Consider the following 27,239-nt stretch of genomic DNA (forward strand, 5'->3'; position numbering starts at 1 on the left):
ACTGTCCCGCTATGGCTTCCTAGTAAGACTTGACGTTACCTATATATCTGTAAGTACTCCACTGGGCAGTGAACGTGTTAAAAATGATGATTCTCATATTTCATCCATATTTTAGATTAGACTGAACATAATACAGAGTGCACAAATTGTAAATAGTAATCGACAATCACAACCGACTACTACGCAAACAAATAACACAGTCATCTAAGAGAGAAATCTACAAAAATATAATCCTACGATCTATATTGACAACAAGGTTTTAGTTACACCTAAAATAATAAACCTGAGTGACCACCACATGGACGTTTATATCGTTCTATTATAACGAGATGAATTATTTTATAAACATTACATGGAAAGGCTTCGTAACAGTTTACAACTTTTCTTTTAACATATACTTAAAATAAAATATTTTATGCAGTGCTCGAGATAAAGCACCACATAATTAGAAGAAAAATATGGACAGTGGTTATGTTTAAACATAATTTATATTTAATAAGTCAAAGAGAAAGATATAAAGTAAATGAATTGACCGTGACGTCACTCCTCAGTATTTCATAATATGTAATTCCATATTAGCAAATCGTTTTGACAGTTCTTAAAAAGAAGCTGATTTGACTAGTAGGAAACTAGCCTATTCAATTATTTTTGATTTCTTTCGTTTTTACTTAATTGTTACACGATGCACGATGGGCAAACGGCAAAATTATATTTAAAAGTAAGGTAATCTTTATCGATATATTAGAAATCAATAAATAGGGTTGTAATAAAAATGACCACTCGCGTGTATTTTAAGTGTAACATTAAAACCATCTAATTTTTTCAACTCATATCATATGACACGATATTCCATGGTATTTACAATGACAAATTAAATAGGTAATTTGGTTCCGTAAGTATAATAGTCATAATTTATAATATTCGCTACAAAGAAAACCTTTAAATATTGTCATAATACTGATATTTAATATTTATATTAGTCATAAGAGTCAGAATAGTGACAGTGTTATTGGCTGTGTTAACGAAACCATTAACCCTTTCATAGTAGCACCTATAAGTACAAAAGCATCTCATGAGCGCTCTCGAAGCTCACGGGCGCACGCGAGCCAATATAAACCTTATTCGAAAATGTTAAGGGTGTTTACAATTATTATTAGGGCTTCGCGTCTGTTACACGACTCCGGATTTGCAGCCCGTAAGGAAGTTTTTTTCGGAACCGCAGATTCGGACCACGCACTTCACGGGCACGGACTTTGACGGGTTTGTGTAGTTCGGACGCTGAGCTCCGCCTGGCTAAGAACACGGACACAGTGTAGAACGGATATTTGGATCCTCACGAAAATAGGCTATAGCGGTGTCCAAGAACTAAATAAGGGATCACATCTAAAGGGATTTAGGGAGTATTTGTGATGACGTCATGTTACATTTTCCTAGGATAGCGAGGGATATCTTCGGATAGTTCGGATCCCTACGTGTTTAGAAGCTGATTTACGATTCACAGGAGGCTAAAGGTTCCGACAACACAGTTTTACAATTTATTAAGAATGTTTGATTTCGTAAAGCTTTGAATAGATATCACAAGTTTACCAGTAACAAGTGGAAGAGATTGATTCAGCCAAGCGCGGATCCAGCTTCGTGCTCAGGGGGGGGGGGGTCACGTGGTAAAGGCCTGAGGCCCCAGGGGGGGGTCACGTGGTCTATTTGTATGGCCAACTTAGGCTCCAGGGGGGGGTCATGACCCCCATGACCCCCCCCTGGATCCGCGCATGGATTCAGCTTCTTTATTAAAGTTTGAATTTTCACAGCCGCTACTCTTAATCCTTTATTAAAACTGTATTCTTACCATAGGATTGTATCATGCGTATTAAGATAAGACGCGTAAAGTAGTGAAAATATTACGTTGCTCTCATACTTTATCACGTCTCCTCACACCTCCAAATTGTGGTCACAATAAAAGTATGTATTTTGAACTACTTTACATACCTTAATATGTCGGTACATTTCGTTTAAAACTTGGTGCAATGTATCACCGAAATCCTATTTGAAAATATTTCTCAAACGATACTAAAGAGGCGGAATTCTACAGTTTGTTAAAAAAAAAAGCAGAAATTAAAAAGTGGCAACTTCGTAGAGCCGTCCCATGTGATTTTGCCGCTTTTCAATTTCTACGGTTTTCTGCCAGGCTGTAATGTTAAGCTAGGAACATACTACGCGGACGTCCGCCGTCGCGCGACCGCGGACACGGATCTAGACAATGAATATACACTTAACCGTACAAACTATCGGTCGTCGGTCGTGGCCTTGAGCGCACGGGCGTCCGATCGAAATCTGGCTCGCTGGATGTTTTGGTCAGCCGAAGTCACGTCCCGAAGACCGTGCACACTGATCGGTCGCGGTCGCGCGACTGCGGACGTCCGCGTAGTATGTTCCTAGCTTTATTGTATAATTCCAAGTGCTTACATAGATAGCAAGAGTTACCAGCACCTTACGCAAGTTATTGTATGTGAGATCGATATTTATAAGTGCCAGAAAAAATCAAAATTGAATGGACTAATACTGTTTTAATTCCTTGTTGTACTGTTGTTGGCAATGTGATCTTAAATGTAAAATTACTAATTAAAAAATTACAAAACTAACTTATACTAGAAGACATTTAACACTACTAAGAGAATTTTAGAACATTGGTCTTTTTTCATAAAGCTCTATGCCTTGGAATAATCAGCCGAATCTATTATTCTAAGAAAGTAAAATTCAAAGGAATGCCAGCTAAGCCTTCAACCGTCAGACATTATAGTCTGGCAAAAAAGTGTAGAAATTAAAAAGTGGCCACATTGTTTCATTTCTATTGTTTTTTGCCAAGCTGTAACTGACACGTGTGATAGGCGTGATGGTAAACCAGTTTTATTAAATTCGGCCCTAGTATTCTAAACTCCGAAGGATATTATCCTTTGAGTATGTTTTAGCTCAAATGGTCCAACATAAAAAGAACGCTCAATGATTTATTTTGTTTTACAATAAGTGAAAATTTCAATGTATTTTTGCTAGGACCATATTCAAGCCTAAAGCTATCTACTAAAAGCTCTTTTAATAATAACACATTCTTACCCTGACTGGTGAAAATCTACGAAACATAAACCTACAACCTATCACAAATAATTAAGTTTTTCATTGAAGTTTGAATAGACATTTCTAACCCGACCATAATTTGATTTGAAATTTTCAAATTAACAGTTATTATCCAGTACTCAGTAGTATTACAATTAATTACAGTAGTATTTAATCATAATTATATACATAATAAGAATTCCGCGACCTATCTCACCTCAAGAACACATTCTTCAAACTACCCGTAGTTATTTTTATTAGCCCCAGTTGAAATAATTTTTAAATGATTACTGGATAAGAACCCTAAGGTCCAATTTATGCTGTCAGGACTTCGATTACTATGGCATCCATAGCATCAAAGTGTTGTTTAACTTTGCGCCACCAGCAATTCGAACTCAAGTTCATGTTGCCACTCACTTGCCAGCAACTGCTTACGTTCACTTCTCCAATGCAATAAGAACTTACTCGGGACGTCATAGTTCGATTCAGCTTAAATAACCGCGATCGCCTTGCGTCCGTGCACAGAGTAGGGCTAAAGGTGGTTTTCCACCGGCAGGGCGTGAATGGGCAGAGCGGGGAGGGAATTGAAATCGCCCGGACCCTTTCCCACTAAAAATTGCCATTAATAGCCATCGCGGGCCTGCGCGAGCCCGCGCGTGCCTGCGCGTGCCTGCCGCAGATTGTAGGTTTCATACGATACTCTATGTCGAAAGCAATACGGTACATTTTTACACTAATAAATATCTCAATTCAAGTCTCGCACATCCTCTTCAATCCGCGCCTCGTCATGTCTCGTCGCGCTCTGCCGATAGAATACCACCTTCGAGTTAATTTATACTCTAAATAGAAAGCAATACGGTTAATTTTTACACTAACTAATATTTCAATTCACGTCCCGCACATCCACGTCAATCCACTCCTCTCCACGCTAAGCCACTTTTCGTCTCGCTCTGCCGGTGGGAAACTAACATCAGAGTTAATTTATACTTTAAGTCGGAAGCAATACAGTTCATTTTTACACTAACAAATATCTCAATTAAAGTCCCGCACATCCAAGTCAATCTTTACTATTTCCACCAAAGATGCGCTGGGCGAGAATTTAAAATTCGCCATACAAATTTCAATTCCCTCTCCGCTCTGCCCATTCACGCTCTCCCGGTGGAAAACCACCTTAAGATTGTGTAACAAGATATTTTATATGATACTGGCCAGATGACATCATATTTACAAGTACCTATAATGATTTCTAACGAGTCTTCAATAAGCTGTTAAGGTGCCCATAGATTACCAGATCATCGGGCGATGTCGGCCTGTCAGTTGTTCGCAAAAAGTAACAATGCCGAATATCTGAGGCCGATCCGATATCATCTGGAGTACGTGTAGTCTATGGGTCTTACATCAGAGATAAACAGTGTGTTTGTATGTGTGTCTCGCTCTCTCAGCGGCGATTTAGGAGAAGCTGTCCTGCTCGCACTCGTCCCAGCTGTCGCACTCGCACTGATCGGGGTCGTAGTCGATGTCGCAGGCCGCATGCCCGGTCGCGTCCGAGCTGATGTCCGTTAGAGCCGCTTCGGACACGGGCTTTGAAGAAATGTCTAGAATCTGCAAAAAATAAATCAAATGTTAACAATATTGAACAAAGGGACTTCTCAAAGTACATACCATGAACCTTTAGTGTTATGGTTTGCTGGTTGGTGGTGGAAATGAATTACCATTTAGATAATTCAATTATGATTTTCGTGAGCAAATGCCCAACTAATAATAGCTATGACATTTTAGGGACTCGTAAATCATACTAAAGGTTACCAGAAGTTTAGTCACCACATTCAGACATTATCATGTCTTAGGGCTGGGACAAATGGGCTTAGGTCCTTCACATTCGCTGCTTTGAGCTATTTGCGATCATCGGCGAGCAAATTTAAAAAAAAAAAACTATTGATCTAAGACAATTTTGACCTATTCAAGTAGATCGACCAGTCGGATACCTGGCGCAATTATTTACAATATCTTAGCGAAATGTCACAGTTTCGTTTTCTGTCAACCCTTTATTTGCCAAGAGTGGCACTGAAACTTGAGTAGTTGCATGTGCTCTGCCTACCCCTTCATGGGATATAGGCGTGATTGTATGTATGTATGTATCTTAGCGAAAACTTGATTCTGAGTAATGAGTGAGACACGTAACAGTATCAGGCGGTTAATGATAGGAGTTATGAATTGAGCAACGTACATCGGCTGATGATCTTAGACTGTAGTTGTCGGACTGCGCGTCTCTGTCAGCCGTGGACAGAGCATGAAGCGCCAGTGAGTTTCTTTTTGGTTCGTCCCGCGACATGTTCTTGCCTTCGGAACGAATCGCCACCTCTGATGGGTTTGAGCGTTCTGGGGAGCAAACATGAGAAAAATAATTAATCAGTCATTTTCAGCAAAAACATATGTAACTCCGTACAGACAGACAAAGTCTAAGAAAAAAAGTATCTCATCAGAGCCACCTAGGTCACTCTACCTTTTGGTGACCTAGATGGCGTTACACCTTTGGGGGCTCTCGGCTACATGACGCTGACATTCATATTTGACATTTTAAATCAATCAATATGGGCCAAATTGTAAAAACTCAGGTTCAAGTCTATAATTAATATTAATAAATAAAAACTTTCAGATTGTAGATGTTAACGATGTTCATAAGTATTCCAAATTTCAAAGCGATAGCACAAGTAGTTCTAGACATATTTAGTAATGTGACAGACAGACAGACAGGCGGACAGAGTAGCACCATAAGGGTTCCTTTTGTACCTTTTTGGCATGGAACCCTAATAATATAACACCTGTTTACATTTAGCAAATATAAGGCTGGTTTTAGTGTCACGCGGACCGTCCCGCGACCAATTTGTATGAAGTTGATGTTGTCGTCCGCGCGGACCCGTCGGGTCCATTTAGACGGTACGAGAACTCGCATACGAGTTTTATTACATTGCGGTATTTAATGGCTGTGCAAAATTGTATGTACCCTCAACAGCCCGCAATGTAACTAAAATCGCATGCGAGTTCGCACGCCGTCTAAATCAGGTCTTAGTCCAGCGCGGATCGCTCCGCGCGGTCGGTCCGCGTGACACTAAAACCAGTCTAACTATGCAGTGTCAGCATACCTTTAGCTAGTGGATCAGCCAAGGAGACGGGAGAGCCGCTTCTAGGCGAGCCTAGGCTGCCACTGTAATACGTCTCAGGATTCGCTTCGTGGCGATCTGAAATAGAACAAATGTCTAAATGACTTCTCTTTCTGCTTGCTTTGCAATCGTGGGCTGAAATAATGATGGATATAAACTGAAACATACTCGACTTGTAGTAGAATATGAGCGAAATTTTATTAAAAATTTAAATATTCTTATTTACAAAACGCATGTAAAGGCATATAGCGTACTTTGCTGCTGAAATGGGTGCAGTGTTACAGAAGTGAGTGTCCTCTGGGATTAAGAAACCTAAAAATATTGTATCTTAATATAGAGGTATATTCGCAATTTAATGAAATTTTCATTTTCTATAAGATGTCAACTTTTCGCTCCTATAATTCCTACTGGCAAGCTAACTGTGCCAGAGTATAGTATATAGTTACCGCAGTCGACGATCTCGTGAAACACGTAGTTGGCGATGGCGACCGGCTGCCGTATCCACGGGTGCGCCATCAGTTGGCTCACCGTACATCTTTGAGAGGGTTCTTTGCACAGCATCCACCGTAGTAACTGTTCCAAATCTGTATGAACATTGTAACATATGCACATGTAATAATTCAAAATCATCTTTTTACTTGACACAAATTAGGAATAGCAATGAAACATATTGCCATAGCAGAATATTAGTAACCAGGCGGGCAAGCACGCTAGCGTGATACAGCTTATCGCGTTGCTGCATCCTTTTTGGCACTTCCGATACCCACCAGCATTGTTTTGCTAATTTGAAGTCTGACATGACTCTTTCCCTTCGTTCCTTACACTAATGGTGGTGCTATGATACTATCTAATTTATTCTCCCCTAATGTCGAAATATTTCCTATGAAAAATAGTAATGTTCATTGATAGGCCAAGCCAGTATTTGGTTAAGTAGTCTATATCAAACCTTCTGAAACAGGTGACGGTAACACTAGCGGTCCTTGTATCGTGTCTTCTATATCAGAGAACGGGTTAACAAAGTATGTTAGCACGTAGAGTGTTATACCCATTGACCACATCTCTAGCTCAGGGCCTGCGTATCTGTGAAAGAAATATACAAAGAGAGACATACTTAGTACGGTTTAAAATTAGCTTAGATAGGCAGTTATTATAATTACACTTTACTTGAGAGAGTGAAGACTATTTTGTGACAACCTACGACATAATACATAGCGCTGCTGTTGGGCACAAGTACTTATAAGATATTTGCACTCATTTGTTCACAGTCAATACTTCAGGTCTGCTATACTCGATCGTACTAAAGCTGAGTTTAGACGTGCAAGTTTTGAAACAGAAGTATATGCAAGAAAGAGATGCAAATATTTGCCACTCATTCTTACCTATAGTTGCGTCTCAAAACATGCAGCAATAACTTGCACGTCTAAACTCCGCTTAAAACTCGAAAACAACTATGTTGCTTATAAAGGTAGCTAATCCGCAGATAACCCTTTATAAGGCATAAGCAGGTCAGGAATTATGCAAAATTGAACCCTATCACTGGGATATAGACTTCCAAATTAGGTGGAAAATATATTCCCTATGCCTTAGAAAGTAAGCCTTTCTATGCTTTATACAAGGAATTTGTTATCTGTAAATAAGTTTTCATCCTTGATGTAAAGGATATCTAGAGACTGTCCTGTGTAGCTTTTTCCAAAAAGAATATAATTATATGATAGTATTTTATTTAACACTTACTTGTTCCCAGCTAAAACTTCAGGACTGCAATACTCCGTAGTCCCATAAAACGTCGAAAACAAGGTATCCTTGCTCATGAACGTAGCCGAGCCGAAGTCGATCAGTTTCACGTGGAACTTGTTGTCTATGATCACGTTCTCGTCTTTGATGTCTCGGTGAAGAATGTTTAGGGTGTGGAGGTACTCTACGGCTTGGCCTATCTGTAAAATAAATATGGCTGTAGTGGAAACAAAGTATATAATTCGAAGTAGAACTTTAAGAATATGCTTCTTTTATATCGGAGTGATGTAATACGTTCTAAGCAGTCAAAAAACGAAATTTACAACAAAATGGGGGCGACATTAGTCTGAGATAAACGATAAAAGCAACACTGCTTCGAGAACTTATTACTTTTTTCGTAAGCAACAATTTTTTTATTATTATTACCAGAGATCTGATTTTTGTGCGTCATCTCACACTAAGGGCTAGTTGTATCAACCACATTTGACAGACACATCATCGTCACTCAGCAGACTTCTATGGAACTTCTCATACAATCAAATTTAACGAACGCTTTAACGGTGCCAGACTGTTTGGTGCAACCGGCCCTAAAAGTCATTAAAATGACGTAAGTCACTAAGAAAGCCGCAAATCCGTCCGATCTCTGATTATTACAAATGGGCTTACTCTTGGCCACAGACTAACCAAAGGCAAAGACGTTTTTTTAGGACCTACCGACTGCGCCAATTCCTTTTAGTAAATTTATTTTTGATTAGTAATTTTTTTGCAAATATTTCGAGTTTCAGTACAAATTAAATTACCATACTATCGTTCCAGTCACAGAGAACCTCCTATAGAGTGGCAGTCTTGTATATTTGGTTCGCGATACGAGTCACCAGTGTTTGGGGTGCGAGGAGCGGGCGGGGAATGTGTTAAGCGCGCTGTGATTGGCCGTTTCAAGGACGGCGGGCAGTCGCGCCAGATGAAAAGGGACAGAAGTATGACTGTCCCTCTACTGACGCGTAAGTGGCCAATGTAAGTTGACCTATGCCGGCTCTGAATAAATTATAAATATGACTTATTTGTGGAATGTAATGCCGTCTGTTTTTAAATTTGAGCTTCTTGTTACCTTTCCACACCATTTCACACTACAGGTGGACATCTTTAAGGCATCAAAATACCCTTTTCCAATTTTTTTGTGCGAAAAACACGCGCTGCTTTCGGGTCTGTTACTTGGTCGATACTGATCGGGCACGGCGAGCGCCCGCGCTTATATCAGTGCAAATACTAGGAAGGCTGGCCACCGCGAGTCGTCTTGTAATAGATGTCTATAGGGGTTGGTCTGTGGTTCCAGTCGTCATCCTCCTTGCGTTATCCCGGCATTTGCCGCGGCTCATAGGAGCCTGGGGTCCGCTGTGACAACCAATCCCAAGATTTGGCATAGGTATTACTTTTACGAAAGCGACTGCCATTGCCATCTGACCTTCCAACCCAAAGGGTAACTAGGCCTTTCCATTGCCATTGAAATTAGTCCGGTTTCCTCAAGTTGTTTTCCTTCACCGAAAAGCGACAGCAAATATCAAATGACATTTCGCACATAAGTTCCGAAAAACTCATTGGTACGGGCCGGGGTCCGAACCCGCGACCTCCGGATTGAAAGTCACACGCTCTTACCGCTAGGCCACCAGCGATTGTCCGTGACAATCTTTACCATACCTGTCTAAATATGTAGCTAAGAAGTGGCTCGTCAAGCGCGGGCCTTCGCTCGATGAACTCAAACAGGTCCATTCCAGCGCCATGTTTCTCCATCACCATTTGGAAGTATTTCTCATTTTCATACACATCTAATATGCTGACCTGTGGACATTCAATAACATGATACTAGGGGCCCGTTTCTCAAAAGATAAAAGCCTTGTATTACAAGTGCGCGAACTGTCAAATCGTATGGGTTGTTATGGAAACACACTTGTAATACAAGGCTTGTACCTTTCGAGAAACGGGCCATAGATCTAGTCAAGTCGAAATACGTTAAGATTTAAGATGAGGGGAACTTATAATTTATTATTCATAAAGATTTATCTAGTATGAGAGGTGTATGTAAATACTCACGATATTAGGATGCTTCAAAGTCATTAGTAGACTAAGCTCCAAAGGCACTCTTTTTCCATCGGGTCCGTCTACCCAGAACTGCGCTCCGACTTTCTCCTTCAATATAAACTTGGCTACCGCCAGGAGTCGATCAGAGCGACGGTAAGCCATTTTCACGCAGCCGTAGGCGCCTTTCCCTACGAAGAAACATAAACTTGTATTGAACTGTAAGGTAAGCGAAAAAAAAAACGGCACTTTACATGGCGACCCAGCCATCATCCCCATCACCCAGTTAAAGGTATTTGTCGCGTAGCACACATCAAGATTTGCTTGTACCTTTGTTTGATTTACCCGTCGAAAACTCCTTATGGCAAGTGGGGCTTTTTCGGGCAAATGACATATGTGTCTAAATAAACAACTTAATATGCAGTTCAAATCTCAAGAGAAATTTACTTCGTCTAGGTTTATTTTATTAGACACATTTAAACTTATGGAATGGCTCATTTGGTCATGGACTTGTTATTGCAATGAAAAGTTTTAATAAATACATTTATAAAGGTTATTGAATAAAGACAAACCTATTTGTTTCAACGTGACATAGTGCTTGTTGTACTCGCCGGAGATCTGTTCTTCGCCGCACTGGCTCACGAGGGACATTGAGTGAGGCCTGCTGCTCACCGATTTGTTTCCCTGCAATCAAATAACCGTAGTCCTAAGTTAAACAATGACATCTAGCAGAAGCATGGCATTTTGACAGTCGGCGATAAAAGCTTGTGCTAAAAATGAAATGTTTGCGAAAAAAACTTATTATTTATATGCTCTGAATATATCAGAGTAGATTGTTCTTATAGTACAGATTTGAACTCACATAAAAGGAGCGTGTGGCGTCCGTAAGCTCGTCGGGTACACGAAATTTGGAAGATTGCGAGTCACATTTGAATAAGATTAGCCAGATTATCTCAGAACCGTATTCGAAAAGGGGCCTATATGCAATATAGGCCTAGCAATGGGCAATATAGGGATGATATTATGTAGATAGACCTTTTTAGCATTGAGTACTTACAAGTACCAGTGAACTATCCGCTGTAGAAGCTACACTGGAGGCAAGTGTGGTGTGTCGCGCTGTGTCTTCTAGTTGAACTCCGAGCCATACACAGCGGACTCTGTTGCCGGCCGCTAGTTGCATCGTTGATACCGTGTACAGTACATCTGAAGAAACAATTAAAACATTATACTTTGGAAGTCTGGAATGTGGAGCTATCTTCTCAAAATTCTAACGAACAACTTAGATTATTTATTAGTGTTTGTAAAGAGTTCTCGTCTCTGAAGTGTGATAAGATAGGTGTATGCAGAAACCCCGGTGCAGGACGATACCACGGTAGGTGCCGTCCTGTGTGTCGTCAACTTGGTTCACCACGGAGTCTTCAATGGACAGAGATGTTGCTAGAACGTTCTAGTCTGTTCCTTGTTATTTTGTAACGATACTCACTGAGTTGCGTCCCATCGCGATGTAGCACGATGCCGCGGTAGGTGCCGTCCTGGGTGTCATCACATTCAGATTTGGTTCGTTGTGGAGTTGATGTGACGTGGGCTCGGAGGAGGCGTTTGGCGATGCAAGGAGTTTCGGGGCCGTCCACTGTCGATATAATGTTCGATTTGTTTATGGTTAGTTTGATTGACAAGTCATTTAGTAAAAAGAGGTGGTAAAAACAAGTTGTCAGTCAAAATATTACTGTACTACTGTAATCCATTATATTTTTGTAAAAAGACAAAAAGAAAAAGAAAGAACAAGCCCTAATCGTATACTGAAATTACCACAGCGGACACCAATGAATTTCAATAATTCTAAAGTCTTCAAAGTTTCCAAGTTATGTATTGAGAAGTGACGAACATTGCCAAATTAAGTGAAATTATTCTACGAAAAGGTTACACAAGAGATAATACTAACAGTCATATCTCTTCCTCGGCGCCGACTCAGTCTGCGTCTCCAAATCATTATCATTACTCAAACTCTCAATACTCTCATTCCCGTTGTGCTTCGGCAAATCCTCAATCTCGCAGCCAGGCGGCGGCATCTCATTGATCGGCGTCAAGAAGTCCGCACTCGTCTCATTCGAGTCACAAAAATCTAAGGATAGACTGCTTTTGTCTTTGTCTTGGTTGACCTTGGATCTGTATTTGCTCGAGTCGAAGGATAGTCGTAAAGAAGGGTCGTTCATGCGTACTCTAGGGGTGTTGCCTGTTGGGGTGACCTCTTGCGAGTGTTGTGAGGTGTAGTATATGGAGTCGGACTTCTCATTGGCCTTGGCGAGTTGTCTGCAGAGACGGGCATTAATAGATTAAATTTTTAATCGATTAAAAAAAATATCGTCAAAATTAGTCGACGATTCAATTAATACGATTGAAATTGATTTAATCTGTATCTTAATAGATTGATTCTCGATTGAAAGTTGACGTAAAGTCAGGCTTAGCTAACTCTGCAGCTCTGCACTTAGGGTTTCAAATTGGTCACTATTTGTATAATCAGCATTACCTAAAACCTATAAAAACATAAAGATCATGTTTCATAAAAACATAACAAATATTCCAATAATCAATTGATTCGCGACTTAAGAAATTAATCGACGGAAATTATTGACCTATGGAAGCAATAAAGATACTGATTACTGACGATATTTAGTAGCGATTAACGTTAGTTGAAGCTTTTCGATTACAAAGAATTAATCGTCCTATAATTACTTTCAAATCGGGACTTAAGAGAGAAGACTCCAAGGCCACGGGGACAACGCCGTCCCTGAAACGTTGAAGGTCAGTTTAATATGTGATACGCGATTAAGTCCCGTTTTAAAAGTAATTTATTTTTAATCCAATTCGCCTATTTTGACTTGTTAATCGTTAGTGGATTACCTGGCGACGGGGTTGTTCTGTTCGGAGCGCAGGATGTTTTCGGAGCGCGACTTGGAGATGCTGGGCGTGAAGTCGTCGTCGATGGAGATGTTGGACATGCCCGAGGTCACGTCCGGGAGGGCGGAGGTGTCGTTCCGCTGTTCCGTCGCTGTTGTGCTGATGCTGGAGACCATGTCCTGCGGTAATAATGTAGGGTTTTTATTATTGTTAAAATTTTAACTACATTGTTGAACAAAGTAATAAGTTTTTATTATTATTTAGGACAAGGTTCGAGGACCATGTGATGGCGTGGTCTCGGAGAAAACTCGGAGGTTAGTTTCAAAACGTAATTTTTATACGCAATTAAGTCAGGTGTACAAACGTTAAAACAACATACAATTATAAGCGTCTCCATTAACGCGAATGCAAATTATTTAGCCAAAATGACAGGTTTTTCACAGCGCAGTCAACTCCAACTTGCAACAATAAAAGACTGTCAAAGATTCTTGAAGGAAAGAAATTTATGACTATCATTAAAGACTAGTCTGGGAATCGATCTGTAGAGGATGTTTCAGCTAAGACTTCTATTTATTATTTAGCTAGCTCTTGCCCGCGGCTTCGCTCGCGTTAGAAAGAGACAAAAGCCTTCAACTATCTCCATTTAAAAAATCATGTCAATTCGTCACTCCGTTTTGCCGTGAAAGACGGACAAACAAACAGATACACACACTTTCCCATAGTACGGATTACTGGTTATTGAGTCTTCGTGTGTCTGATAGTACCTGTGTAGGGGTAGGCGTATGCGTGACCAGACTGCAAGATTTGTCGAGACAAAGCGCGCTCGAAGACTTTTCCCTAGTCGTAGTGGACAGGAGGGATTGCTGCACGTTGGACATACAGGCGGACTTCTGGCTGCCGTTGAAAGCTCCGCATGAATCCTCATCTGTATCTGATTCTGCGAAAGAAAATGTTTTGTTAGTGTCAGCAAAGACCTATATAACTTCGTATAGACAGGTAAAGTCTAAGAATTAAATGTACCCCAAAACCATACAGAAAAAGGTACGGTGAGCTAGATGGGGATACACCTTTGGGGTACGCTCGGCTAGATGGCGCTAATATTAATATTTGACATTTTAAAACATATCAAGCTAAGAATATGGGCCAAATTGTCAAAACTGAGGTTCAAAAGTTTTAAACCTGTGTCGAGAGATGGCAGTCTATGCACTGTGATTACACATTTTACTTTGACAGTAACGCTCTTTAATACTCGATCCTCTTTGGTGTCAGTCACTAAAAGAGAATATCCACCATAATAACCAGCTTCAATGTAGCCGCTCTCACCATTAGCGTCTTGATCAAATCAACGACGCCGCAGAATTCTACCGTTACGACTAAAAACTACCAGTAGAAGGCCACTCCGACTAGTTACTTCAGTACTTCACTCACTATTATCGTGCTGTTGTGCCCCTTAGTTGGTTGTGTTGATCAGGTCGTCTGGGCGGCAGAAGTCTACCGCTACCACTAGTAGTCCAGACTGGGTACTCCAACTAGTTACTTGACTCACCTCACTCAGGGTTGTGCCCCTTGGGCCGGGGCAGGGGCTTGATGAGGCCGGCTCGGCGGCAGAAGTCTACCTACCGCCAACATTGTAGACCAGACAACGTAGCATGACACTGGGCAGTCCAACTAGTGACTCGACTCACCATTATCGTCCTGGTTGTGCCCCTTGGGCCGCGGCAGACGCTTGATGAGGTCGGCTTGGCGGCAGAAGTCGGGGATGAGCTCGTCCACGGGCCGCCCCACCACCGCCGAGTGCGGCTTGCCGAACGTCAGCGTCGCGAAGTGCTGGTTGCACGCCGTTATGATGCCGCTCTCGTCGACCACTAGCAGACCGGACACGTTGTACGTTACCTGAGACAGTGAAGTGTGTTTATCCTCTAGTAGGTATCACACCTACAAGTAAAATTGCCAATAACATGGCATAAGAAAATAGAGTTGAAAATATAACGAAACAAAACAAAAACAACTCTGTCCCACTTACGGCCACTTGCATCAACGAAAATTTGACAGATGACAGCCCACTATGCCTGAGTTAAGGTGGCTCGCCTAGGTTACCCGAAGTTCAGGCTGCGTTAGATGGCGTTAATCTGCAAATTACCGGTCTTATTTTTTTTGTGGAGTCGTACAGGCATTTACATTCTTTAAATTATGCTTCGCGAACATTTAATATTAAAATTGACGTATTACAACATACATTCAACTTCTCATTGTAACGTTAATCCCCTTAATGTAGATAAATTTACTATTTTACACTATTTTTAAGTACCACTCACACATACAAACAGTGTTTTTGTATTCCTTCTAGTCGATAATTTCACGCGGCGACAGCTTGTTTAAATAGCCTTGCGGTAAATACGTGTTATTGCATGATTTGCATGGAAGTACTGGGTTCGAATCCAGGACTTTTTCTCTTTTTTTTTTTAATACTACGTCGGTGGCAGACAAGCATACGGTCCGCCTGATGGAAAGCGGTCACCGTAACCTATGGACGCCTGCAACTCAAAGAGTGTCGCATGCGCGTTGCCGCCCCATTAGAAACTTGTACACTACCCTTCGCTGTGTGTGCACAGCAAAAAGGAGTGTACAAGTTCAAAGGAGGGTTTGGGTTGCCGACGACTCAAAGGACAATAGACGGAACTAATTTGTTCCGTAAGTCCTCCCGTCGTCAGCACCCCGCACCCTCGTTGAGCTCTGGCAGCCTTACTCACCGGCAGGAACACAACACTATGAGACACTATTTTTTGTTTTATTATTATACATAAATGTATATGTACTCGTACAGTAATTACTGAGCGTTTTCCACAAAAAAGATTAAAAACCTATTCTCTTACATGGTAATCATTTTTGGGTTCGTCGAACTCAGAATTTCTAACATAATTATCCTAATCTGATATTTTAAAAAAATCCAAAAAGTATAGATAAATTTTAGTTTCTAAAGTACGATTCGAATGATTTTTTTTCTAATTGTTTATTTTCGATGGAGCAAGGGTATTCAAATCGCTTTTGAAATCTTAAATTAGTAAATGAAAATGCAATAGTTAACTGAGTATCGTAGTGCTTTAAAAACTCAAGTGGACTTTTTTATCTAAGGAGTAATTTCAAGAATATATTATATTTAGCGAGGGTATTAAAAGTTGTGTTTTATATCTCAACTTAATAAATAGAAAATGACAATAAAAAAATCAATATGTTCTCTAAGATAAAATTGATACCTTCGGCTCTCCATTCTTGCTCGGTCAATAAAAAATACGAAATTTATATCCAAAAAAAATACAAAAAGTTTATAGAATCCCGGGATTCGAACGCAGTTTCACGGCGTGACAGGCGACTGTTTACCAACGACGCCATTACATAACACCAAGAATCTTATATACATGGATGTTGCACGCCGAACATTACTTTGAAGCCAGAAAATTTGACCTTGAATTACGTCACGCCGGTCTTGCATCTCTTTCTTTAGGGTGTCCATGATTAAGCATACATTAGGGATATCCCGCGGAATTTGACGTATTACATCTCTCGACACAGGCTTAAAACCTTTGAACCTCCGTTTTGACAATATTCTCAGCTTGATATGATATTGATATGTGTTAAAATGTCAAATATTAATATTAGCGCCATCTATCTGAGCGTACCTACCCCAAAGGTGTATCGCCATCTAGCTCACCGTACCTTTTTCTGTATGGTTTTGAGGTAAGTTTTTTCTTAGACTTTATCTGTCTATACGGAGTTACATAAGTATTTGTCTTTTACTAACTGACACCTGTGTTTATTAAAGCATGCAATGGAATATATATTTTAGTGTTTTGGTCATCACAATAATATTTTGGTAGTAACTACTGGGAAAACTAATCCCAGTAGCTATCAACCCCCGGTGTGGTAATTAACAATGTGGGGGAAATCCCAGTAGTTAGGACAGGTAAAAACTTGGTGGTAACTAGTGGGAATAGCCACAAAAATATAAGGGAAGTATTTGTCAATGGGGAAATAATGAAATACTAGGACGTTTTAAAACAGTATCTTTATTTTTAAGCGCCGCCCCAAATCTCAAGGAAGGTGGTTCTCAATTCGTACGTATTTCAATTCTCTTCGCATGTATATATGTATCTCAATTTAATGTTTAGGCCACGATATATCCGTCGTTACTGGACTGATTTTTAAAATTTCTTTCTGTGTCATAATCTTCAGGCTTAAAGTGCAAATCTGCAAATTGTCGAACGCTCTGAAACATTTCCTTTTATCGGTACAATCGACAGCCAACAGCCAATGCTGCCTCCTTCCTTCATCTTTTGGAACACTGAAAAGTTTAATATTATTCATGTTAATTGTAAAGACATAAATTATATAAAGTTGGTATTATTATACTGTGATATGAACTATGAACATAGAAACCGTACCAAGTTGATAGATTTAGCTCCATTCAATAAGAGTAAATACCATGCAAGAAAAAAGATTGGTCACCCTAGTCGTAAAACCACACATAGCATTATTTTTCTTTAAAGGTCATATTTATCGTTCTAAACCTATTCGTGGGAATTTTGATATAATTTGAGACAATGAAACCAATATAATGATAAGAACTAACCAAGATTACAAGCAAAATAGAAGAAAATTTATTGCCAGTTAGGTTTATGAACATTTTGGTAAAATAAGTACTTACTTGTGAAATTTTACGTCGGATTTCGGTTTCCATTTACTTCCACAATGGTTCACTATGCAATACATAGCTCAGAACTTAAGTAAATCGTCGAAAAACGTTTATTTTGCAAAATAAATCTCGGAATCGGTGAATGAATTTTGACAATTCTGACATATCGGGCATATTTTTTTATTATTAGTGTTCCCATAGTACGCAGGAGGTAAATACCGGAGAAATAAGGTTTTTGATTGAGTTTTTTTTGTATAATACAAAGAAAAGTAAGTCAATTTGATTGAAGAATGTTTTATACGTTTTTTTTATTAACTTATCTGGCAATACATCACAGTGTTGGAATGAGATAGAACATAGGAGTAAAGGTGAATGAACCTGGCTTCAACTCATTGGTCGGCACGCACTATCCAGAGATATATATAAAATTCTTGCATAACACGCTGTTACCGACGAAATTAGACTATACGTATATAATTATTTAAGTATAAATAATAATGTCAAATCCATACTAAAATTACAAATAAGAAAGGGTGTGTGTCTGTTTGTTTGTCCGTCTTTCACGGCAAAACCGGAGCGACGAATTGACGTGATTATTTAAGGGGATTTAGTTGAAGGGATGGAGAGTGACATAGGCTACCTTTTGTCTCTTTCTTACGCGAGCGAAGCCGCGGTCAAAACCTAGTTTATTATAAATGGGAAAAGCTGGTTACTCTATAATCTGAAGTGGATGAATTCGTTGTTTCACCAAAGATAATGTGTGTTTGTTTGTTTGTTTGTCCGTCTTTCACGGCCAAACGGAGCGACGGATTGACATGTTTTTTAAGTGAATATAGTTGAAGGGATGGAGAGTGACATATGCTACTTTTGTCTCTTTCTAACGCAAGCGAAGCCGCGGGCAAAAGCTAGTACAGCACGGGTAGCATGGTCGCGCGATAGACGATAAAATATCAGGCTGTCCCTGTCGCACTATTAGTAAGTGCGATTATAAGGACGGCCAGATGTTTTATCATTTATCGCGCGACCATAATTGCCTGCCTAGACCAGATTATATTGATGATAATTATTATTTGTAACCATTTAGTTAATATTGTCTTCAGTTACCGCGATAGTTACTCATGAAATAAAAACTATGAAAACGGATTAAATCGTGTATAATGAATTTACAATTCATCCCGACGTTGCGAACACTACAGCGTTCGTGGTCTCTGAGCTCAACGGGTGACTGAGGAAAAATTACAATGTGCAAAAGCTACCCACATACCTACATACATATTCATATATATAACTATTTAGTTGTTGAAGAAAAACATTAACACAACAATAATATAGGTCAACTAGCTCAGTAAATGTAAGGAAGTCAGCACATTACTAATACTATGCCCACACTATGACCTATGTACCTGACCTGACGTGTAATATTTTATTTTATCAACAAAGGCATAATAAAGATTGTATTGTATTTTTGTATGAAAATAAAAAATAGGAAAGAAATATAGTAAGAGTCTTTTTTAATAGAATAATAAACATTCTATTATATTAAATATTAAAAAATATAAAAAAAAACTTAATAAATCCAAAAAAAGTTCAAATGATTAAAAAAGACTCCGGAATGGAACTCGAGATCTCCTGCTTCATAGTCAATGCATTTGACCGAGACGCCATTTCGATTTACACTAGCAGTGTCGAAATACACGATATGTATCTTTATTGACAAAATGCGTCATTATTTCTGAGTCTGCTTGAGTTAAGTAAACCAATATCTTTAAATAATTACTTGTCAGGAGCCAAGTGTCACTGATGACAATGTCAACTAAAAATGCGCGAAATATGACGGCTCTGTGTCTGTACACAAAATTTGGCACGCACATTTTCGTAAAATTAATAAAAAATTCACATGGATTTATCCATGATTTCTGTATGAAACAATGTATTTCGTTCAATACTGCGACGATGGATAATGTATAGTAGATGTATGCGCATATTTTTATTTAGTTGTAGTGTACGGTGACTAAAAAAATGGTAGATGTTTTTTGTATGGAAAGCGAGCCACCTTAAGTGGTTGGTGCAAGTCGGCCTTAATGTTTTAAATTTTATTGGAGGTCATTTGTATTAATAATATTAGTACCTATTAGGACATTGAATTCCCAAAGGTACTATAAAATTTTTGGTAATGTTTTGTTTTACATGTTTTTTGTAAATTGATCATGATCAAATTATAACTTAATATATTTCATTAAATTTTAAAATTATTGGCGTTTACATCTACTCGGGAATTCAAGAAATCCGGGGCAGCTTAGTTATGCGTGCTATCGCAGCATGATAAAAGATAGTTCCTACATTATTATTTTGTCCAAAATTAAGAAACTTTCCTTACCCGAACATTGACTTCATATATTGGTCTTTCTTTGTGAGATTTCATGCCAGACCAAAGCGTATTTTCTGTAGTGTCTGGTCTAGTAATCCAAAGACATAAGGGGAACGAGCCACCGTCAAGCGTTCTTCCTAAAAAACATAAAATTAATTATTACAAGTTGGTTATATGTGGAGTCAAAATTAAGTCATTATTTTTTGGTAGGAGATCCTCAGATATTGCTGTCCTCATGGAAATCCAAGATGACAACGAGTTTCTCCAAGTCTGTCCCTATATTATCGATCGATATATCATCAGATCGAAAATGTAGGAATACAAAATGGCGCCTACTTTATAGTGTTAAAGACATGTCGTCCATACCTGTGGCCCTCTGCTTAGAGATGTTACGCGGGATGGGCGCATCCCAAGGAGGTAGTTGTACGGATGGAATGAGTGAAGCCAGCGGGAGTCCCAGTAACTTGTCGCAAGACTCCGCTTGGAACAGCAGGGCTGCGTCGTCGCCGCAACACGAGAGGATCATGCCGTCTTCAGCGTCCACTGTTAACTGGAGAACAGACACTTAATAAATTACTGAAATAAAAACCCAAGATGAGAATGTGTATTTTTTTTATTATTACTCTTGGCCACCGACTAGCCAAAGGCAAAGACGTGGCCTACGATGGAGTGAGCTCGCCCAGAAGATGCCTGTTCAACCTAGATTTGAAGGTTGCCGGGTTATGAGATCGGAAATATAGCCGCCGGCAAGGAAATCCACTCCTTGGCAGAGCGCATAAGAAAAGAAGAAGCAAAGCGCTTCGAGCTAATTCGCGGAATATCTACCAAGTAAGGATGGAAACCGGCCATGAGTCAAAGAGTTCGAGAGAGAGATATTCCAACTCTTATTTTATTCTCTCTCCGAAGATTTTAGTCAGAGAAATTAGGAGTAAGAAAGTTTAGACAGTGGTTCTTAAAGTTGGTTGGGCTTTGACTAACTTACTAAATTTGACCGTCCTGAAAAGGGGGCATAAAATATCCGCGCACTTAGATCCTATGGTAGTTTCAGGAGAGAAAAAAATCTTACTTTTCTTTTTTCCTTTGACGTGCAAGTTATTGCTGCTAGTTTTAAGACAGAAGTATATGCAAGAAAGAGATGCAGATATTTGCCACTCACTCTAAACTATAGTTGCCTCAAAACGTCTCAAAAACTTGCAGAAATAACTTGCTGGTCTAAACTCAGCTTTAGCCCAGTTTTTGGTTAGAAAATGTTGACCTACGGGACTTACAGGAGCTAATAAGAATAAGTAGAAGTAAATACATACCACGACAGTTTTGCAGCTGACCGGCTCGGCGACTACCAAACAGGGGCCGTCGTTGTCCAGCTGTCGGATCCACAGAGACACCTGCACCGCCCGGCCGTCTTTTGATAATAGTTCTACGACCTGTAACACAAAAAAATAAAAACATTTTAGTATTTCAATTGTGCTTAGCTTAACTTCAAACTCGGGTAAATCCATTCTGCTTTATGGTTGACAAGCGTTTGTCCGCGGCTTCGCTCGCGTTAAATTAGAAAATTCCAGAATGCTCCATACAAATTTCCACCACTCATTTTAGGGAAGTGGCGAGTTAGAAAGAGACAAAAAGTAGCCTATGTCACTCTCCATCCCTTCAACTATATCCACACAAAAAATCACATCCATTCGTCGGTCCATTTTGCCGTAAAAGACGGACAAACAAACAGACACACACATTTTCCCATTTATAATATTAGTATGGATTATGTATAGAAATATATATAATCTTAAAAAGAATCAACCTCATAGCAGAATGGATTTACCTGTTTGAAGTTAAGTGACACAATTAATATTTCGCTCAGCTTTCTTTGAACAAATTAAATATTTCAAACAGTGTTGCTCATCCTATCATGCTATTAGCCGACGTCAGAATGTGAACAGGCAATTTTACATTAAGTAGCACAAAGGTTATTTTGAGAGTTAAATATTTTTTAAATAAAGTTTATAGAAAAAAACTTCCCATACTTTCAAATTGTCTCAAAAACAGATATTGTTATCAAACACATCAGGGCAGGCATCACCTTAAGCCTGCAAAGTCCCTCTGCTAGTCAAGAAGAGACAACAGCTAAAGTGATACTTACTTTGCCACTAAGCAGGACAACGGTCCCATCCTCTGAAGCGTCTCCCTCCTCAGGCTCATGTAGTGAGAACTTGCAGTTCCTATTGCGGAGAAGATCAGAGAACTTCAGCCCACAGAGCTCCCCAGCTGAATAGCCGAGGAGAGAACACGCTTTATTGTTCACTATTAATATCTGAAACAAACATAATTCATCCCCTAGAGAACAACAGACTTGATCTTCATTAGTTCACTTAAATAACCCTTTTCGGCCTGGTAATCCTCTATTATACCACAATATAATAAAGAGTAGTATCATACAGTATGGCCAATCCCGCTTCCCGCTGAAAGTGCCGCCCACCCGCTTTCGGTTACCTCACAGTTACCGCCTGCCAAAAACGCGACCAGTCGAAGTGTCATATCTCAGTCATAAGAGCATAGTACGCGGTCACCTACACGAGCTTAGAATGTGTGAGTAGGAACGCGCCTCTCTCATATATTTGATCGCCATTGTCCTATCTTGTCGTATTTTTCGTTTAATTTTGTGGCTTCCTTTATTACAGTCATAAGCAATACACTCATTCTTTATTTCAATAAACTAAAATTTTAATAGTGTGATGGGTTATTGACTTATTGTATAGGTACGTAAAACTGCGTCCTACGGCCCCAAACACGGATCGAATTAACAACTTTAATTACAAAAAGGTCAGCTTTGTATCACTGGGGATGTTAAAAATAGCAAAATCAATATGTCAGGTTATTAATGTTCATAAAAATAATATATATGGCTTCAGCTTCTGAAGGCCTTCTGTACCATGTATTTATTTAATTATTTTTTTCATGCGCCATATACCTATGGATTATCACAGGGCAACAATACACCCAGTTTATGAGAGTAGAGTATAAAGAATATGCAGCAAAAGAATACTAACTTTAGAGGTATTCGTTTCTATTGTGAACACAGCTTTACTCGGGTTGATGGCTTGCTGCAGGCGGTCCGTTTGAGACTGCGCTGGCGAGCCTGTGATATCTCCAGTAGCGAGGGAAGTGTTGAAACGGAGACCATTTGGGCCATCCACTGCAAACAGAAGTAATAAATAAAAGCACTATGATAGACCCCATGAGGGTCGCTGAAGATAGGAAGGCATGGCGTAAGCTTGTGAAGGCCCTTTGCACCTCACTGTAATACAAGTAAAACACATCCAACAAAGAGCTACTCAAATTGCTGACTGACAGCATATTTCTGGTTGGCTTGACTGGTGATTGCTTACAACCTGTCTGCTTGTTTGTCTACCAACTCATATAAAAAAAAAAACAAATATTAGAACCATAGCTCTAGTTCTATGCCATACCTCTCACAAGATCGACTGTAGGTTTGACCTTTGTGGGTGTCTCCAGCTCCATCCTAATGGGCCGGAGCCTTCTGTTCAGACGGGGATAGCTTTGGTTGCCTTCAAAGGAGTAATTCTGAGAACCATGGTTCCCTTTTGGTTTAACTGTCCTGTAAACAAATATGTTTGCATTATGACTTAGAAAAGGGAATGTCACATTGAAAAAATTATAATGTTATATAAGTAACACACCAGTGAAAGCTTCTGATATTTTTTAAATGTCATATAATAAACGTTTCAAAGTTAATTTTTTTTAGTTATGCTTGAAGAAGTTGACTATTTCTATTCCTAAATTGCATTCTGTCTGTCTTAGTCAGCTGTCACTTATTTACAAGCACATAACATGAAACTAAAAGTAATTGATCCAGGATTTATACGAATAATAAAAATATTCATAAAAAGCTTCTTTGAAATCCTATAATGTTAGTTTTCTTACCTGCATCTGAAATCAACTTCAGGTAACTTTTCAGGTGTATACAAGTTATGATTCTCATTCCAGGGTTCTTTAAAATCAGCTGTGGCTTTCTAAAAATAAACAACACACATTGAAGCACCACAAAGTACAGAATTAAGAGTTTGTGACCTTTGAAATAGGAATACTTACTGGCCTTGGAGTTAAATTTAGATGTTCAGGTGAATAAACACCGCCAAACCTGCGTAGCTTAGGTATCACAGGGCTTAGAACGCCAAAATCTGTCTCAGGATCCCTGTTGTCACAAAAATATACATCACTCAGGTTTGAGTAACTAAAATGAAGTATCTTTTATCATAAGAACCTCTCGCACCACGGAAACATTGCACTAAATAATAGAAAAATGTCAAGATCAGTTGTCTTTCTGATTTATTTACATCCTTTGACTTATTTTAGGAAGGAAAATCAATACATTTGAGCGCGCAACTTCAAACGTTTGTTGACGGTTTCTAACTTATAAATAGCTGCTTAGTCGCAAATTACTTACCTATTATATTTCGATATGCTAGTTGCATTGATTTCCATTGTTTCTACACGTATTTTCACTATTTTGGTCACAAGAAAAGGTTAGCGATTCAAATTGCACCGTTGCATGAATTTCAAACAAAAGAAAACAGCTGTCAAAACTGTCAAAAGTTGTTTATAACAGCTGCCGTGAGATATCGCCATAAAATTCTAAGTAGATTTAGTGAAGACTACAAAAATAAGGTAATTTAATCTTATATAAAAATAAATTATTATGTAATTGCGGCGTAAATATTAAAGTTAATTTGAGTCAGTAATCTGAAGTATTCCCATGATACGCCATCTCTCCGTAATAAAGTGTATTAACTTGATAAGCTACGCCAAAGTAACCGCATCTGCTATATGCTTCCATCATTTTCCGCAAGGTGGCGTATCTGAACACATACAACGTTTTTTAAAGTTTTTTCGTTCTGGAAATAGGATTTTATACCACGGTGAATGATAAACATTAGTTTAAATGTGTTAAAAAAATAAAATTGAGAAGATTGCATACATTTAACAGTATTGATTATTAGTTACTGCAATGTATTTATGTATACATACCTAAATTTCGCGAGCACTGTCGACTGGGAGCGTGGCGTCTCCTGTAATCCGGCTACTCGGAGGTCGGAACCGGAGGATGGTTTGAGGTCGGGAGTCCTGGTGCTGAGTGGCCCATGTTGACTGGACGTCCACACTAAGCCTGGTATTAATATGGACCTCCCGGAGGAGTCTGGGAGGTGCAGGTTAACTAAGGAGGGGCGAACCGGGCCAGGGGGGAAACTCAGCAGCCAAAAGTCCCCGTATCGGGCAGTAGTGGGATAGCGGCCGGGAGTGGGTGCTCAGTAACAGCCCGACCAATACAACCAGACCCGTTTCTTTTGCAGAAAATAAATCTAAATTCTTTGGTATTTATATTATTATATCAAACCTCTATAATATTAGGTATTATTTTGTTTTTCTTTAGTTACGTTTTTGTTAAGATTATTTGTTTAGACAGCTAATAAAATTAATGTTTCCTTTGTACATTATAAAACCTTTTTGGTTTCGAATTTGGGTTTTGATCTGGATTACTAATACCTGGCTGGCATTCTAATTAAAAAAAAAAACATTTTTTTAAATTAGAATGCGAGGGTTATATGGCATTTTGTATAGTTTTTGAGTTATAACGGCTAGTATTTTATGATTTAGAAACTTTTTGTTCCAGAAAAATAAAAATCTTGCTGCAACCTCGTCAGTAGAAAAAGGCGGAAAATAAAAAAAAGACGGGTGCCTACCAAAAATGAGTAAAGGAAATAATAGGGCTGGTTTTGCATGTGGCAACTGCAACTATTTTGCACAGATATTTGTTCCTGAGTCATGGATGTTTTCTATGTATATAAGTATACATATACTTAAGTAAGTATATCATACCATTCATACCCTAGCATAGTATAAGCTTTGCTTAGTTTGGGGCGGATCCAGCTTCGTGCCAAGAGGGGGTTGGTCTATTTGTGTGACTAACCTGCTCTGGAGTCTGGGACAACACCACTGACAACACAAATTGCTCTAGATTTTTCTCAGGACAATACAAACGGTTAGGCACGTTCCGGTCGCAGCTTGCACTTTCGAATTCCAAGGTCCTCGCGATCTCAGCTCCACCCAACTACTGTTAAAGTTTAAACCATTTGCGGTCCCGAAGAGGAATTTTCGACTCTATTTTGTTTATGAAGTAGGTATATGAGACTTGATGAGCTCAAAATTGGACTTTGGGGTTGTATTTACTCAGGGCCGGATTAAGGGTAGAGCGAGTGGAGCGGCCGCTCTAGGCGCCACATGGCAAGGGGGCGCCAAAATCGAGAATGTGGAAAAATCCACACAAATAATTATACGTTGTGTGGGCGCGCACATATCACAAAATGGCGAGAGGTGAAAATCGAGATTTGTAATTTAAATTAAGTGGAAAGTTGCACCACATTGCCATTCATAAGGGCGCCGTAAAAGGAGGATTCTAGCCCTTGACGAACAACGTTGTTGTGCGACGAACGGCAAAGTTACGTCGCTATCCAAATGCAAAAATATGAGTCTACCCAAATAGTTCAAAGCGGAGTTATTTTATTATTATTATTATTTTCTTATATTATAAAAATAATAAAGTGTAACCGGGCCTCGGGCGTAGGGCGAGTAGTAAAACTAACCGGATAGCAAGTTCGTATCTTTATTTAAATTAACGGTACAACTAGATACACCGGGTACTAAGTGAAGGTTCGGGAACCGTACGCAACACTCAGTAGTGATCTAAACTAGAGAGCCGGGAAACCGTCTACACTAGAGATCAGCTGAAGATCGAATGACGAACAAAATCGCCGTCCCTATTTATAGTTTCTGTGTTGCACAGTCGTTAGCGGCATCTATCTAGTCGTCAGCGCCATCTCTCGGTGTCTTTATATTCGCGATGTGCGTTCTAAGGTGAAGTTCCGCTACTCAGCACAAGATGGCGCTAGTGGTATCATGTTAGTGGTGTTACATACTCTCCCCCTCTATCCACGATGACGTCCCGGCGAGTAGGATAGGTTTTACTTCCTCTTGTTGGTAGTCTTCGCAGCTGCCTTCCTAGGCCTTCCTCTTTTTCTAATCGGTTGGAGGGGTTCTGGCAAGGCTTGATAGTTTCCCTTAAATGGGGTGAGTGCTGAGGTATGGTAGGTTCCCACTTGCTTATCTGGTTCACTCGGATTTGCTAATTTGTATGATG

At 39.5% G+C, this 27,239-nt stretch overlaps 1 protein-coding gene across 1 annotated transcript; it reads right to left on the reverse strand.

The window, feature by feature from the left end:
* Positions 1-3,284: 3,284 nt before the first annotated feature.
* Positions 3,285-24,563, reverse strand: LOC125225522 (PAS domain-containing serine/threonine-protein kinase). The gene is made up of 24 exons (XM_048129276.1): positions 24,492-24,563; positions 24,137-24,239; positions 23,969-24,057; positions 23,494-23,642; positions 23,074-23,219; positions 22,167-22,337; positions 21,334-21,453; positions 20,396-20,579; positions 20,039-20,166; positions 14,657-14,864; positions 13,736-13,908; positions 12,975-13,150; positions 12,016-12,383; positions 11,557-11,703; positions 11,131-11,276; positions 10,646-10,757; positions 10,089-10,264; positions 9,696-9,836; positions 8,001-8,200; positions 7,213-7,346; positions 6,713-6,850; positions 6,249-6,344; positions 5,333-5,484; positions 3,285-4,707 (listed from the first exon to the last, which is right to left on the reverse strand). Exons 1-24 carry the CDS (start codon positions 24,527-24,529, stop codon positions 4,555-4,557), a joined length of 3,648 nt encoding a protein of 1,215 aa, XP_047985233.1. The 5' UTR covers positions 24,530-24,563; the 3' UTR covers positions 3,285-4,554.
* Positions 24,564-27,239: the final 2,676 nt, after the last annotated feature.

Source organism: Leguminivora glycinivorella, chromosome 4 (assembly GCF_023078275.1).
Source record: "Leguminivora glycinivorella isolate SPB_JAAS2020 chromosome 4, LegGlyc_1.1, whole genome shotgun sequence".
NCBI classification, from domain to species: domain Eukaryota; kingdom Metazoa; phylum Arthropoda; class Insecta; order Lepidoptera; family Tortricidae; genus Leguminivora; species Leguminivora glycinivorella.